The 17353-nt window shown below is 31.5% G+C and overlaps 1 protein-coding gene across 6 annotated transcripts in view; it reads right to left on the bottom strand.

Moving 5' to 3' along the window:
• OXR1 (oxidation resistance 1) overlaps positions 1-17353 on the bottom strand; it is a 550745-nt gene that overhangs the window by 36325 nt on the left and 497067 nt on the right. For 5 of the 6 annotated variants that reach the window (XM_051970973.1, XM_051970975.1, XM_051970974.1 and 2 more), the window contains 2 exons: positions 6779-6947; positions 173-329 (listed from right to left, as the gene is read on the bottom strand). In XM_051970973.1, the coding sequence (XP_051826933.1) occupies positions 173-329; positions 6779-6947 (326 nt within the window). The remainder of the gene's footprint in view (positions 1-172; positions 330-6778; positions 6948-17353) is intronic. The other variant, XM_051970977.1, reaches the window with a different exon arrangement.

Genomic DNA, 17353 nt, shown 5'->3' with positions numbered 1-17353 from the left:
AAACCAAAATATGGAGTATAATAATTAATTCACTCACTAAACTTCTACACAACACTAAAAACATAACTTTTTTAAAAGCTAAAATTATTTGATAAATTTATTTGAACTTCCACTGCTTTACAACTGTGGAAAGTAAAATAAATAAAGACAGTGTTTTGAAATTTTCCCTTACCTCCCACTCTCTGGCTGCAGCTTCAGAATCATCAGTAGTTTCAGGCTCTTCAATTTTCTTTACTACTATAAATCCTGGTTCTCTAGTAAATTCACCTGTATCTTCTGCATATGTTTCTGGACTCCACTGAATGAAGAATGCATATAAGTGATCTGTCCTATTAAGTTAAACACAACAGACACTGGTGTCATTAGCAATTTCTCACATCAATCTCAACTAATCTCTAAAATGAAATTCTCTCACAGGACAAAAACAGATATGAAAATTATCTAAGTGCATAATATACATTTAAATATAATCTGTAGAGGCAAGTAGCCCTGGTAGCCCTGGTAGCTCTGGAATTGTTAGAAGGACCTGAGTTCAACTATGACCTCAGATACTTACTAGCTGTGTAATCTGAAGCAAGTACTTAACCCCAACTGATTTAAAAAAAGAGAGAGAAAGAAAAATGGAGTGTTTATGTGTGTGTGTACTCCACTCTTACTCCATAGAGTTCAAAATTAATTGAAACACAATTTTACATATTAAAGGCACTATGAAAGAGTACTAGATAATGTCACAAGATTTTAGGTTCAAGTCATACCTCTGCCAAATCAATGAATCTAAAGATAAACAGTGCACTTTAATTCAGTAAATAATCATCTAATCTATTATCAAAATCTGTACTTCTGATTTGTTACTCATTCTGGTAAACAGTCTGGTTGAGAAGATGCAAACTAATAAAAATGAAGTTTGATAGCTATTGTTTAATTATACATGTTATTACTGGTCATAATTACTTAATATATTGGGTAATATTCAATCTACTGACTAGTATCTGATAATAGTCAACAAATCAGTATGATATTAGTGGTGGTGTTCTGGACCCAAAACTTTGTTTTCTATTTAAATTCTCTAAATTTTCTATTTTGTATAATTTAAATTATCTTAATTTTCTATTTAAATTCTCTCATATTATCAAAAGGGCATTCAAAAATACCAATAAATAAGTAGCATATTCAATTAATACTTCTGTAATGCTAATGAGCTCCAATTAATAGTTATTAAATGGATTCCATCTAGAAGATCATTAGTCATGACCAAACATTTAAAATGTAGATTTCTAGGCTGAAAAGAGAAGGGAATTTCAAAATAAGCAAAATATGAATGGCTTTTAAACCATTTTTAAAGTAATTTTTTTCTCCCTTACAAAAAAAAAAAAAAAAAGAAAAAAAGAAAAATCAACAATGTGCACGAATAATTCCATATACAATAATAGCCAGAAAAAAGACTGCATATGAAACTTTGTATTTCTTGGTCAGAGCAAGTTGTATTTATAGAGAAGTATGTATTCAAATAAAATTTAACAAGATAGACTCCACAATGCCTTTACTTGTTCTGTTCTTTTCAGAATTTCCTTCTGCTCTCTTTTAATCTATTTTAAACTGTTTTGCTGATATAATTTTCTTTCTAGTATTTTTAATCATTATCATTAATCTCCACTATTATCTCCAAATAATCACCTCTAGAAATGTCTTTTCTTATAACATAGTTAAAAAAAAACCCCAACTAACTCCAAAAGGCCATTTCCAGTTTCAATCTTACGATCTGATAAGTAATAGACAGAAGGCAATAAAAACCTTTTTGTCCTGGATAACAAAAAGGATTAGTAAGCAAAATGAAATAAAAAAGCCCAAAATGCTGATAAATCCAAGCATGAAGAAAAGTACAATGGGAAATTAAGAAACTACTCTGGAAGTTCAAATAATCTTATTTGCATTTATATAAAATACAATTTGCAATAATCTCCCTTGGAGATATTTAAATCATCTCCCTAACAGAATCAGACATGCCTTAGAGGTGAGGATAATGACTAATACAACTTAATTTGATGAAGAGCCAGAATAATGCCTTAAAAAAAATCAGATAATCATACAGTCCTTTAATCACTAACAGAGTTTGAAAACTCCACTAATCTGAAGTCACTGTCATTGCTGAATTTGGACTCAGAAAGCTTTAGTTCATATCCCACACCTGCCCCTCTACTACCTTAAATGTGTGATCCTGTTTTCCCAACTGTAAAACAAGGTTTAAAAGAGTTGATGGTCCATTTTACTTCTAGATTGATTATTATAAATGTATGCAAATGTACACACAGCATTTATCAAAATCAATTAACAAACATTTATTAGGCACTGGAATTACAAAGACAAAAAATGAAACAATCCCTACTCCCAATGAGCTTATGTGGCATTAGGGGAGACAATATGTCAAAATAAAAGTAGAAACATTATTTATATTTATATATATATATAATAAATTCAAGGAAGTTAGGAAGGAAAGAGCAATGAAAAGTATCATGGAGAAAGTTTTGCATTAGCTGGGTCTTTAAGTTAGAGATTCTATAGAATAAAAATAAAGAAGGGGATGTGAGGGTGCAAAGGCAATAGATGGGAAATGGAACATCATGAGTGAGGAATAGAGAGAAATCCATTATGGCAGCACCACATTAGATAGGAAGAAATTTAATGTAATAATGAAGCTCTTGGAAGGCACCAAAGAGAATAACATTTAATAGATTCAGGGATACTACAGAGAAAATCATGCTTATTTAAGCTCAATGTTGACCAATACGACTGGATTAAGGAAATCCACTTAAGACTTAAGTGTCTTAAGTGAATTAAATCGAAACCTTTTTGTTTGTATAATGAAAATTTTGTGAGATTTTGTCCTGTATACAGTTTAAATGACAAGCAAACAACAAAACCAATACTTGTAAGAAATATAAAATATTGTTTAATTTAAAAAATTATTAATAATGGAGTAGAAAGAAAGGTTAAGTTGTAAAGGTTTTTTAAACCAAAAAGAGTATTTTGGCTGAAAGGTAAACATAAGTAACTCAAATTTATTGAAAAGAAAAATGAAATTATTACATGTATACTTAAGGAAAATCACTCTAGTAGTTGTGTGAAAGTTGGATTAGAGTGAAAGAGACTAGAGGCAAAAAATTAATCAAAAGGCTGGCTATTATAATAGTCTAAACAAGAGGTAATAAAATTCTGGACTAAGGTGGTATGAGTATAGAGAAAAATCACAAGGTAAACCATTTATTAAATACTTATTATGTGTCAGGCATTATGTGCTCTAAGCATTGGGGATATAGATGAAAGTTAAAAAAAAAAAAAAAAAAAAGCACATCCTATCTTTAATAAGCTTGCATTCTAATGGGGAAAAACAAACTATAAAGAAAATCCAAAAAGATACTAGGGGTAAGGATAATATATAAGGCAGGGAGAAGAGGGAGCAAAAGATATCCCTATGGAGTCAAGACTGTTGCTGCCAAAGAGACAGACATATTCCTGATAAGTCAGCCTAGGAGACTGAGAAAGACTGACTCCATCAGACCAAGAGACAGCACTGTGAAAAATACACAGAAGAAGAAATGGTTTTTAGGAGCAGAGAGCAACCAAAAGTGTCAAATGGAGCAGAGCCAGTCAAAAAGAATGAAGTAAATGCTTTCTGATACAGCGATATTTAGGCATATCTGGAGATAGAAAAAGAACCAGGAGATAAGGAAAGGTTGAAATCAGAACAAGAGATGTCTCATGATACTTTCAGCTAGATAAGGGGTGAGCAAGAGCACATCTGGAAGAGGTGGCATTAGCAAAAAAGACCATTTCTTTGGGAAAAAAACAAAAACGGATAAAAGGAGGTGAGAGGGTATGAAAAGGGATTTGGAGATGAAGTGACAGTGAGAAGAGTACAATGACAAATGGCCTTAACTTCTTAGAAAGAGGCAACATCCTGAATTGAAAAGATTGGGAGGTGGGAAAGCATGAGGTTTTTAGAGATGAGTAGGTTTTGGACAGGCTTTATGGGGTACAGAATAGACAATTAGGAAAGAGCAATGTGATTGCCTTATTTAAATTTACAGTGAACCCAGAGTTCAGTTATTATGATTTCCTCCAACTCCATTCAACAGCAGGTAAGTAGGAGCAGAGACAGATAGTAGGAATAACTTACTTTCCTACAAACAATAAAGACACCAATATCCTTCTATTCATCTACGTTTACAATCTCTCCTGTCAGCTTTTTCTTCTCATTCTATTATTTATATATGTAATCAATTGCCTCACCTTGCCATTTATATATCAAAAACATTTCAAAAAGATCTTTTTTCTATTCACAGCAACCCCCTATCACTTCTTGCCTGGACTACAGCAATAGCTTTTTATAATTAACTGTTCTCTCTGCTTCAATTCAATAATTCAGTAAACACTTATTAAACACCTACCACATGCCAGTAACCATGCTAAACACTGGAGATACAAAAAGACAGTCTCTGTCCTCCAAAAGTTTACAATGTAATAGATTTTAATTTAAACCTCAAATCTTGCCCCATATTCTAACCCATTTTCCATATTGAAGGTAAAGTGATTTTCCTTAAGTGCAAATGTAACCTTGTCACTCTCCTCAATAAGCTGAATAGATCCCTATTTCCTTTAGGGAAAAACAAAAATTTTGTTTGGCAATTAAAGCTTTTAACAACCTGACCCGAACCTTTCTCATTAGCTTTCCTATTCATTACTGCCCTTATTCTCTTTATGGGGTCTAGCTGATGTGGCCTTCTTATTCCTGCTCCTACATATGATTTCTGTATCTTTGTATTAGTCATCTCCCATACCTGGAATATACTCTACTTCAAATCTGATTCTTAGAATATCTAAAAATTCCTTCACACCTCAGCTCAAGATCCTCCTCCATTAATCTTCTCGTAAGTTATGAAGTTCTAGCATGTGGAAAACTATTTTGGGAAAACTACTTGACTCCTCTGGAACTTGACATCTTTATCTTTAAAATAAGAATGCTCTTTATGTAGTGGCTAGAGATTGGAAATTGAATGGATGCCCATCAATTGGAGAATGATTGGGTAAATTGTGGTATATGAATGTTATGGAATATTACTGTTCTGTAAGGAATGACCAGCAGGATGAATACAGAGAGGCTTGGAAAGACTTTTACATGAACTGATGTTAAGTGAAATGAGCAGAACCAGGAGATCATTATACACTTCGACAATATCATGAGTATATATTCTGATGGAAGTGGATATCTTCAACAATGAGAAGATCCAATTCAGTTCCAATTGATCAATGATGGACAGAATCAGCTACACATAGAGAAAGAACACTGGGAAATGGGAACTATTTGCATTTTTGTTTTTCTCCCAGGTTATTTTTATCTTCTGAATCAGATTTTTCTTGTGCAACAAGAGAACTGTGCAGATCTGCACACGTATATTGTATTTAAGATATACTTTAACATGTTTAACATGTATGAGACTGCCTGCCATCTAGGGGAGGAAGTGGAGGGAGCAAAGGAAAAAGTTGGAACAGAAGTGAGTGCAAGGGACAGTGTTGAAAAATTACGTATGCATATGTTCTGTCAATAAAAAGCTATGAGAAAATAAACAAACAAATAAATAAATAAAATAAGAATGCTAAGCCAGATGACCCGAAGGAGGAGTAGTGTTGTTTAACAGGAAGAACAGAGCTCAATCTGCTATTTACTATGTAATCTAGAACTTAATATTTTTACAAATCTGAATTTGTTTCCTCATATGTAAACTTAAAGTATTAGAATAGATGAACTAGTCTCTTTTAGCATTATATCCTACAACCTTTCTTGCTCTAAAAATTTTGGATGTATTTTTTTGTTTTGCTTTGTTGAATTTTAAAACGAAGAAACTTTTTCATCCAATAATCAATTTGTTTAATTTTAAATATTATAAAATCAGAAATGGACACACTGGACTAAGAAAATGTAGATTATATCTCCATCTTTACCATTCTCTCCACCTCACTCAGTTGAAAACAAATAAATAATGTGTTTATTTTGTATCTACTTTTGGATGCTTATGTTATATCCCACTATAGAATACAAACTGAGAACAGGGTTTGTTTTATCTATAGCTCTATCTCTCTTATTTCCTAGCACAGTGCTTGCCACATTATAAGCTCTTAATAAATACTTGTTAATTGACCATGGCATATAGATCATGCTAGATTCTCAGACTTGGCAAGCCCTAAAAAACATGAACAACTTTATAACAAGTCCAATGACAGCCTAGGATTGCCCTACATCTAGTCTAACTAAGCTCTTCCCTATAAATATTTCAAGGATTTAGTGTTCATTAATGTAGATTATTGTCTTCTAGATTCAATGGACTTCTGAGACACTGTCCTGAAAATTTCACTACATTGCTAACCTAGATATAAGCTTTTTCAAAATAAGCTAAGCTACTATTCTGATACAAACTGATCATGATCAATATCCTCTCCCACCCCCCTGCCCTTTTTCAGAAACCTAAAAAAATAGCCTACTAAGTTGTAGTGAGATGACAATATTATTTAAGAGAATGAACATCTCTACTAAGAAAATCACAGATCTTTGATTTACACAATCTAAAGATTCAATCTGGAAAAATTATCCATGCATATGTTTTGAAAATAAAAAGCTTTAATAAAAAAAAAGATTCAATATGGTTATAAAAATATATGGATATTCTTTGTCATTGTTTTACTAATTGAAGGAATGATATGAGTCTGTTAGTGAGTCTTGCCTTACCTTTCCTGTGGCACAGCAAACCAGTATTCATGTTTTTTATCTCTTTGTGCATATTGTTGCATTGTGGCACTTGCTTGAGATACAAATGTTTTTCTCATTGGTTTTCCAACTCTAAGACATAAGAATTTATGCAATCGGTGTCTTCTCTTTTCTTTTAAAAAACCTGATCCTGTAATTCATAAATAAATAAACTTAAGTCTAATCATCTCACATAATTTATTAAATTTGGAGAAAGGGAAGCAAAATGGTAGTATTTCATCACCAATAATATCTGTTAAAAGGCATTTGTGTAAACAGAATTCCCACATAACTAGTATTTTGAAAAATTACAGATACAAGTTCCCAAGACCATCAAGATGTTCAAAGAACTATGTTTGTATTCAGAGGGTCTGACGCCAACAGACGAAACAGAAAATGTTCACACATGATGCTTTTTCAAAGACTTTTCAGATGCATATTTCAAATAATAAGGGCCATAAAAGTTTGCACAAATAGCAAAATCTAAGTTTTCAAACATGAAAAAAGTAAGGCATACTTAATTAAATTTTCATTCCAACCAAAGTGCGAGAAACAAGTATCCACATTCTCTTCCATATCTTCGAGACCAGAAAAAAAAAAAAAAAAAAACCCTTTAGAAAATTACAAGAAAAGGATAATCAACACAAACTAGCACATAATGGGAAAAGGGATTCTTTGCATGCTGCAAAAGCTCCGTAAGGGTGGATGAGCACATGTATGCAAATGCACATAACTTTTTAATCAACTTAAAAAAAAAAAAACACTGAAAACAAAATACTGCCCTAACAACTTCCTGCTCCAGAGATTTGAAGTATTGATTTTATGGATTAAAAGGCTTACAATAGTCTCAATTTTCACAGCTTTAGAATGCCACAATTCAAAACACAACCAAATATATAAATTTTATTTAAATCTATTTGCTTAACATTTCTGTTAGCCAAAGTTTTATTACAGGAACTACATATTCAATATTAACCATTTTTATACATATTACAACTTCTGTTCTTTCCCCTCATTATTTCCATATGCACTTAGATAGCAGAGTGGATAAAATGCTGAAGTGAGTTTCGTGTGTTTTAGCACAACACTAAGCAAATGACTTAAGCACTAAGCTCAGTTTTCTCATGTGTAAAATTGGGATAATAGCAGCACTTAATCCACAGGATTGTGGTAAGGCTCGAACATCATCATCTGTATATCTGCACATACATATGTATGTATGTATATATGTACCTATGTATATGTAGAAGGCACTCTGTACACTTTAAAATGCTATCTGTTAAAGTTAATTATTATTTTAAAACAATATTGTTTTTCCTATATATTACCATTGATATGGCAAAAGTAAAATACAAATACTTTACATACACAACTTTATTTGATATTTAAAATACCTGTTGGCTTTCACAGCCAGCCTTAGAAACATCCTATCTAAAATTTATCTTGGTCACGTAACATCTGTTGGCCTATAGATCACTACCTAGTCATGGCTAGTCATTGAAGGAGTTCAATGAAACTATGAGCCTGCAGAATACGCAAGACTAAAAGGTAAAACACTTCAGAAGGAAATAGCAAATCACTCCAGTTTGCCAAGAAAATCCCACGACAAGAGTCCACAGGATCATGAAGAATTAGATACAACTAAAACAACTAAACAAATAAATAACAATTATTAATATTCCCATTACAGATATGATTTAAGGTACAGCTATTTCAGTCTGGTAGTTCAATACTACCCTCCCTTCCACAGATGTGGATAAACACACAAAATTTATAGAATTTATACTACACAGTCAATCAAGATTCAGTAAACAGTGACATTTTTATCTTCTTTTGAAATTTTTGACTTGAGACTTCAAAATCTTTGGTTTGGATAAACTTCAATTTGGTTAGGACATTCCAATGTCATTGTGAGTAGTTGGAAAAATACTAGAAATGGCCATGTGGGAGGGAAATGTAAGTTAATGTCAGAAAGAGGAGAGAAAGTACTTAGCCAGCATAGAGTAGTGGAAGACAATTTTCTCCTTCCCCAGTTAGTGACAAGCATCTGATGACTATGTGCTACTTAGTTCTGGCACTAATGCATATATTAAGTTAACTGCAAAATGATGTTTAGAGTGCTTTACAAACCCTATTAAGTCTTAGAAAACCAGCATTTTTGTTTAAATTAATAAAAATTTTTTAGAAAAGTCATTATTTTACTTCTAGCTATGACACATACTAGCTAGTTTTACTAGGAGTCATGTTTCAAAGAAGAAAATCTATAGGGTAAATTTTTTTTTCTCAAAACTGGAGAGAAATGGAAGGAAATATACAAATTATTCTAAAATGAAACTTCCATAAAGGCTATGAACTTTGAAACAGCTTCATTGAAATCCTTCATAGAAGGAAATGACCAAAAGGAAAATGATATGAACTTTTTACTATGATGTGTTTCAAGGGACAATAATCAATATTTAAAGCACAGAATAACAATGACCTCGAACTATTCAAAACATATTATGTTCTGTAATTTTTTTCTTAACAAGGCAAAAAATAATACAGCAAATTTTGAATGATTTTCCATTAAAAAAGAAAAATCTCTAGAAAAGTCTCCAAATAGCATAAAACAACAAAAATATTAATGTAAAAAAATAAAATTTTTGGCCTGAAAAATAACTTTTGACCTAAAAACTGGTTTTATAAAGCTTTATATTAACTGAACTCAAGAAATAAGAATTTCAAGGATATTTATAGGTATTATGTAATTTCCTGTACATTAACATTTCATTTTAATTTTAAGGAAAAAACCCAAAAAATCTATTCAGTGGTTTAAATTATTAAGATACGATGAAATTTTTTAAAGAAATTACTTAGTGAAAGTTAGAAATTTGTTTGAAGGACTATGGTTTTGATAACTGTTGTTTTTATATCCTTGGTTACTTCAAAAATGAATCTCTTTTACTTAGTAACTCAAGGAATCCCATCTCTTAGGACAATTTAAAAACTAATGTTAATGATTCTAGCTATAGTCATAATTTAAGAAACCCAATATGACAATGAACAAATAAATCAAAAAGCAATTAAGTACCTGCTATGTACTTGACATTAAACTAGGCACAGGAGATACAAATATAAAATTAAACATTCTTTGGCTTCAAGAAACTTATGTTATAATAAAAGGAAACAAACATATAAGGAAGTTTAGTAGCTAGGGAAGAGAGTTTGGGTCTAGGTCCATAGAATTATATGGACAATGAATAAATGGCAACTGTCATTCCCTTTCTTGAAGTACTATTGCCATTCATTTCACTGATTACTATTCTCAAAGAAAGAGATGAAAACCAAGAGTGGGATCAGGCTGTTTTTGCCTTTCAACTTCTAAGTGAATTAAAATATTAAATGTTGGAAGCCAACTTTAGGTTCATATGCACTCCATATCCAGGTATGCACAACTTCTATGATTCAATAAATTAAGTAGGAAAATTAAAGGTACCTTAGATGTTCAAATTTATCTTACTGGTAAAAATAAAATTACATCTTAATGGCAAAACAAAAGCAAAGATATGACGTGAATATAACAGAAAATGGCCATTAATTTCATATTTTACCTCTTATATCCACAAACGTGATTAGTTCTGATAAGATTTATTAAAAACCTAATATATGCCAAAAACTGTGTATGGCACTGAAGATACAAAAACAAAAACAAAATAATCCATGCTCTTGAGGAGCATACTAGTTGGTAAGGGATACCAATTCCTTGGGAAATCCAGTTCAAAGTCATTCCAATTCCTAAAAATATAAAACAAATTGGCTTATTTTTAGTTTAGGTCTAAAACTAGGTATTTAGAGGAAAGATTAACAATGATCTCAGGTATGTCAGATTAAAACTAGTATTTCAGGGTCAACTGGAACTCTTGGGTAAACTAGAACTCTATCACATGGACTTATGAATTTATGGACACAACTGCTTCTCTTGAAGTTTTGAAAAACAAAAGGTTAATAGAGAGGCAACTAAACAAAAAAACATGTATTCTGATATATCTAAATAACAATCATCTTCAACGTTAATATGTCAATATAGTCAATTCAATTATTCTACTTTTGGTTTCTCTTCTTGTATTTATCTACCTTTTATTTCACTATTTAGGGATGCAACAAATTGTAGAATAAGTTTCAAGTTCAATGAAATGTATTTTATATAAGAAAATTTGGTAAGAGATTAACTTATTAGCAATTGATGAGCATGGATAGAGAACATTAAAAGCTGAAATCTAAATTAAGGCTTTTCCATTTGTTGTCAATTTTGGTTAGGGAATTAGTTTGACAGGCAAATAAAAATACTAAATAAAATGAGATTTCGGATGCCAAAATTACGTAGGTGATCCCTGCTTAGAATTATTAGTTATAAAAACTTAGTTATTATTCACTTGATTTCATTATTTAAACTAATATGCCTTTCAATGCATGCATTAAAAAATAGGGAGAATTTTGTAGACGAATAAATTCTAAAAGCATGGACACAAAAAATTTAACAGGAACCAGACACAACCTGAAGTCAGAAAGTTCAAAATAATTCCCTACACGAAGAACTTAACACGAACCAGACACAATCTGAAGTCAGAAAGTTCAAAATAACTCCCTACACTTTTCCCTTCCCTAATTCTTTTTTAAAATAGACTGAATTATTATTTTCAGAATTTTTTATTATCTCTTAAAATTTCTTAAAATTAAACATCAAAACTTTCTATACATAGGCTCTGAGTTTTTAATAAGCTATTTGTCCTATAAGATAAATATTTTGCCTGGAATGATTAGTTATTTGCAAAATTATTTAGCTAATGAACACAAAGGAGAGTTAAATCTTCATCTTCAAAATGCTTGCATTTATTTTAATAAAGATATTAAATAGAAACAATTACATGGATTAGACTTCCTTAGCTTTCTGAGATTTCTTTCAACAACAGAATTTTTTTAACATCTTTCATCATGCTTTTAATTTTAGGAGGTTATATGGAGAAAAAGCCAGCTACTTTTTTTTAGGATAGGCACAGTGAATGGAGTGCCAAAAAAACCTGAGTTCAAATCCAGCCTTAGATATTTACTAGCAAGAGTCCCTGAAGAAGTAACTCCCTGTTTGCTTCAGTTTCTGAATGAGCTGAAGAAACAAATGGCAAATCTAGAGGAGGGGGTGGAGGGAAGAAGGAGAAAATCTGAAACACTAGGCTATGCAAGAATCAATGTCAAATTATTCATGCATATGGTTTTGAAAAAAAAAAAAAAAGATTTTTTTTTTTTTAAAGAAGAAGAAGCAAATGGCAAACTATTCCAGTTCTCGTTGCCAGGAAAACCTCAAATGGAGTCATGAAAATTCAGACATATTTGAACAAATGAACAACAACAAATTAACTTCAGAATTGGAAGGTGTCACATTAGTCATATAATCCAAACTATCTGAACAGAATATTTCCTCCCACAATATGCCTGCTAAATTGTTATCTATGCTATACCTCAAGACTTCCATGGAGAAAAACTTAACTATTTCCTACTTTGTGACAGACAAATTGCTAGGAAATTTCTCTAGACATGTCTTGATTTGATTCTTGGAAACACTGATCCAAACAAAATAAATCTAATATCACTTCTGTAAGACATTTTTAATACCTAGAAGATATCAAGTATGTTCCCAAGTCATCTCTTCAAACCATTTTCAAGTCTTTCAACTGATCAAGATGACCTTTTGTTTACTCTCCAGTTTGTCAATATCACTCCTTTACACAAAATTCCAGATGTAGTTTGACCCAAGCAGAGTATATAGATTTCCCAAATGAAATCCAGTTTCACAGATATATTATATATTAATTTGTAGCTTGTTTTCATTGTTTCCATAGTTTTACATTAAGTCAACAGAATTTATTCACACAAATTGGAATGATTTAGTTTTATAACAAATTTTATTTTAACATAAAATAAAAAATTTTTATCTAAACACCTTTTTGTGGGGTGCAATCCTACTTTTAGATTAAACTATCTCCTTGGAAAGTATGTATACTGAAATATTTCATGAAGCTAAGAATAATCTTAGTCATGCTAAATTATGATAATTCTCAATCAACCCTTAAGAAAAATTTATATGAATGGGACCTGAATCTAATGACTCAGCTTGTTAGATTATCTTTGGTAGAGTTTAAGAGGCCTGAGCTTCAAATATATTACATTCTGTAAATTTAAAGGTGTCTTGAATCCTACCATAAGGTGAGGTGGAAGTTGGGTTAATTTTTGCTGATACTTAAGTTACATGAATACAAGGAGAAAGGATGTATCTGCCAAAAATTAACTCTGTGGCAGCAAATTCCTGGATTAATAATATTAGATTCTTAGAAAAACTAAAGATTCTAAACTGCTGGTTGGGAACAAGGTTGAAATCCAATCCAATCCTTTAATTTTATTCAAGGATTTTTGTGATAAATGATAGAAAAATAGATGAATACAAAATTAGAAGACCCAAGTCCAGTCCAGCAATTGATAAGTTATAAAATCTTCAATCATTTAGCTTCCTAGAGACTCAAGCTTACTCATTTGTAATATGTGTTTATGTCTCTTGTATATATATGTATTGTGTATACACATTCTATTTCACACACACACAAACAATCCTGCCTCCTCTAGATTACTTTTTTCTAGTTTTAGAAGACTGAACTTTCCTTTATGACAAAGGAAAATAATTAAGGAAAGACATCTAATAGAGTGAACTAGAATTAAGATAATACATTATACATTCCCTTGCCTTTTGGAGTTGCAGCATGTTCATTATTTGTTGACCAGCTACTTAGAGTTGAGCTTCTATTGACAGATCTTTTCATTTACATTACATTTAGAATATTCTACTACATTTATAAGTTTTTCAGCAAATTCCCAATAGATGGGCACCTAACACTTATTTATTATCCCAGAGATAATGTCTATGAATATTTTTGCATATATTGAATCTGTTTCTGTCCAACTTCCTTGGTATATATACCTATTAGCTGAATAAAAGAGTATGGCCAAGTAATAATCTTCTCTTACCTAATTCCAAATTGATAGGCCAAACGACCAGAACATTTCATAGTCCCATTACCAGAAATTCAGTGTGTCTTTTTTTCCCATAGTCTTTTTAACAATAACTATTACGATATTTTATCTTTCGACAGGTGTCGAAACACAAGATTTAAATTTGCAATATCTTATTATTTGACCCTATTTTCGTGTGGTCATTTATGCTTTGCAAATCTTTTTAATCTGTTCATATTCTCTAATCATTTATCTATTAAAAGGGGCTTAGACTTTTGTCAGTAGCTTCATAAAATTATCTGTCTTCTCATTTATGATCATCTCATTTTTTGTTCAGTTAAGAATTCCCCACCTAGACACAGTTGTGAAAGGTACCTGGTTTTGTTAGTTCCCAATTAAAAAAAAAGAAATGACTTTTTATATTCATTTTCAGCTTAAGTGAGGTACAAGACACTGATCAAAATCAAATTTCTGCCCAAGTACCTTCTAGTTTTCCCAGGAAGCCAAGTCAAAAAGAAAATGCTTCTCTCAATAATGTATATTATTGAATTTATAGTACTGTTTTTTATCTGCTTCTAATTCTATTTATTGCTTATTCATTCTGTTCAATTTACCTGCTTTTCTATTTTTGTTGACTACTAACTTCTAGTATCATTTGAGGCCTCGTAACAACTCTTCCCATGATTTGTACTTTCCTACAATTACTTCCCTAAAATTCTAGATTTTTCATTTTTTCATATAAATTGTTATTTTAATTCTATGAAGTAATTTATTAAAGTAATTTAATCTCCCATCATGACCAATGACTATTTCCTCAATTATTTAAATCTGACCTTCCTTCTTAAGTATTGTCTAGTTGAATTTGTTTCATATCAGCAGGTTAATGCCCAAGTTTTACATTGTACAATTATTTTGAATGAAATTTCTTTCTGGGGGGATGAAGAGTTATTAATAAAATTAATTCTGCTATAACTTGATACATGCAAGATCACAAATTGTTGTCTAGTAGTTTTTCTGTCATATCTGACTCTTCATGACCCCTTGTGTGTTGGAGCGATTTGCCATTTTCTTCTCCAACACATTTTGAAAATGAGGAAAAAAGCAAACAGGGTGAAGTGACTAGCCCAATGCTACATGCTAATAAGTGTCTGAGGCCTGAATTTGAATCTAGGCCTTTCTGATTACCGGTCTGACACTCTATTCACTGTGCTATCTAGCCACCCAAAATTCAAGTAATACAAACTACAAAAAAACCAGAGTTTATTGAAAATATGGTTTTGGGCACAATATTTTAAAACTTCTTCAGGGACATAGACACAAAATGATAGGAACCTAACAAAATGATTATATGCTAAATGGTAAAGAAATACATAAATAGTACAATTAGTGGCAATATTTGTGGGTTTGGGAACTGTGGGCCTCAGGTTGGAGATCATAGTGGAAGGGAAAAGGCTTCAAGGTAGAGATGTTGCAATACAGCCCTACTAAGCCCTAATCCCAGCTTCTACTGAACTAGAAAATTTAAAATAAATATGTCACTTCACCTTGACAAGGACCTGAATTTGCTTGTGGAAGTAGGCATCGGAGGGGATGCAGCTTGTGAGTCATTTGGAGTGGTGCAGTTTTCTGCATTCTGTTTCTTAAAGAAGAAATTGTGCAGAAGGAAACTTGAAATTTACCGTATGTTCAAAATATTCCCTAATATATCAATCATAGTGGAACAACTTTGTGTTTTTAAAATGTGTTATAGCAGAAGTGACTGTAATAAACAAAAATGCTGATGACTTGTGGATTTAATTTGAATATTGCTATTTTGCAATAACTGAATCATTCAAATAAATTTCTCTGATTCTTTCCATTTTTAAGGATAATATCCTATAATCTACAAATAGGAATAATTTTATCTTTTCTTTTGTGAATGTTATATTCAGGTTTTTCTTTTCTTTTCTTGGTATGTTGTTTTTAGAATAGTATGCCTTCAATAAGCAAAATGGACATAGAGAAAAGAGTATTTGACTTGGAATCCAGGGAGACAGGGTTCAGACCCATTAGCTCCATGACCATGAGCAAGTCACTAGACCACATAAAACCTTATGTGGTTTGTAGTATAAACCTCAGATGGTTGTTGGGGAAATCAAATGAGAAAACATACAAACTTTATAGCAATATCAAATTTTAGCTATCATCACTATTATTAATCTCTTCAGAGTTAAGAATCATTTAGTCACATCTGCCTCTAGACAGAATCCTTCCCACACTGATGGGTAACAAGAAGTCCATTAAGCAATGAGTCACAATTTAAATAAAGGATGTTATACCTTAAAACTATTATTACGGAATCAAGAGATTTTACACACAAAACACTTGGATAAAAGTCCAATATTGACATTTTCTCTAATAATTTGTCAAAATTCATTTCATCAAAAACATGAATTGTTCCTTTAATAGCTTCTCAAAAACATCTTTATTTTTACCTATTAAATAATTCTTTGACCTATATATGCTTTGAAAATGATATAAAACCTCTAACATTACAGACGTAATCTGAGACAGTCACATGGTTCTTAGATAATAAATATATGAGGTGTCACTAGATCTACAAATAAATTGACCTATTAAAATAGGTGCTCTCTTCTGGAATGTTCTTTGACACTATATAACATATCTACATTGACATATCACAGAAAGACTTTAATGGAAGTCTGCAATTTATATTTCACACTAGTTCTAAGTGATCTAATTTATAGGTTTTTTAATACAAATTTTACTTAGAAAATCTTAAAAGAAAAAAAAAAGCAACATATAAACATGATATTATTAATGATCTTAAGGAAACTGTGCAATCAATAATTTTAATGTTTTTCTGGCCAAAATAAATTAAAAGCATAGCTCTAGTTTTGGTAATGATATTTCATGAATCGTCAAAGACCACAACTCTGAAAGAATCAAAGTAGCAGGTATGCAAAGACAATAGAAGAGATGCACAGGGACAGTAGCATTTAGGTTGTACATTTTCCAAATGCTGATCTTTATATGTGAATGGAAGAAGTTTAGCCACACAGTGAGAGGAATTACATAATGAACAGCTTGAGTGCTTCACTGTATCCACAAAATGTGTGTATATGGTGGGGGGAAAGGGGGAGGAGAGGATCTGAGGAAGGACAGCAGCAGCATTTTGTGGAGATTCATTCTTTAAACCAAGTTTGGGAAAAAAATATGGACATGATTACTCTGACAGAGTATGAATGGATAGCAATGTACATTACCATAAGATATAAATTCATTGATGTAACAAAATACAGACTACTACTAAGCCTTCAATCTCATGCCTAAAGCATGGTATATAAGAAGACAGACGAATGAGAAAAGAAGGCTTGCATCCACTGAGGCAGTAAAGAAAAGCTCTATCCAAGGTTGTTAAATCATGTCTGCCTAAAACTTTTTTTAGTTCCTTATCCCTTATTTTGATCTTTATGGACTCCCTTCTCATCACTCTGCCCATGCTCTGGTATTTCATATAGG

This window comes from Antechinus flavipes, chromosome 1, assembly GCF_016432865.1.
Source record: "Antechinus flavipes isolate AdamAnt ecotype Samford, QLD, Australia chromosome 1, AdamAnt_v2, whole genome shotgun sequence".
Taxonomy (NCBI): domain Eukaryota; kingdom Metazoa; phylum Chordata; class Mammalia; order Dasyuromorphia; family Dasyuridae; genus Antechinus; species Antechinus flavipes.
The sequence above is the reverse complement of the archived record's forward strand: the minus strand, read 5'-3'. Positions and strand labels throughout refer to the sequence as shown.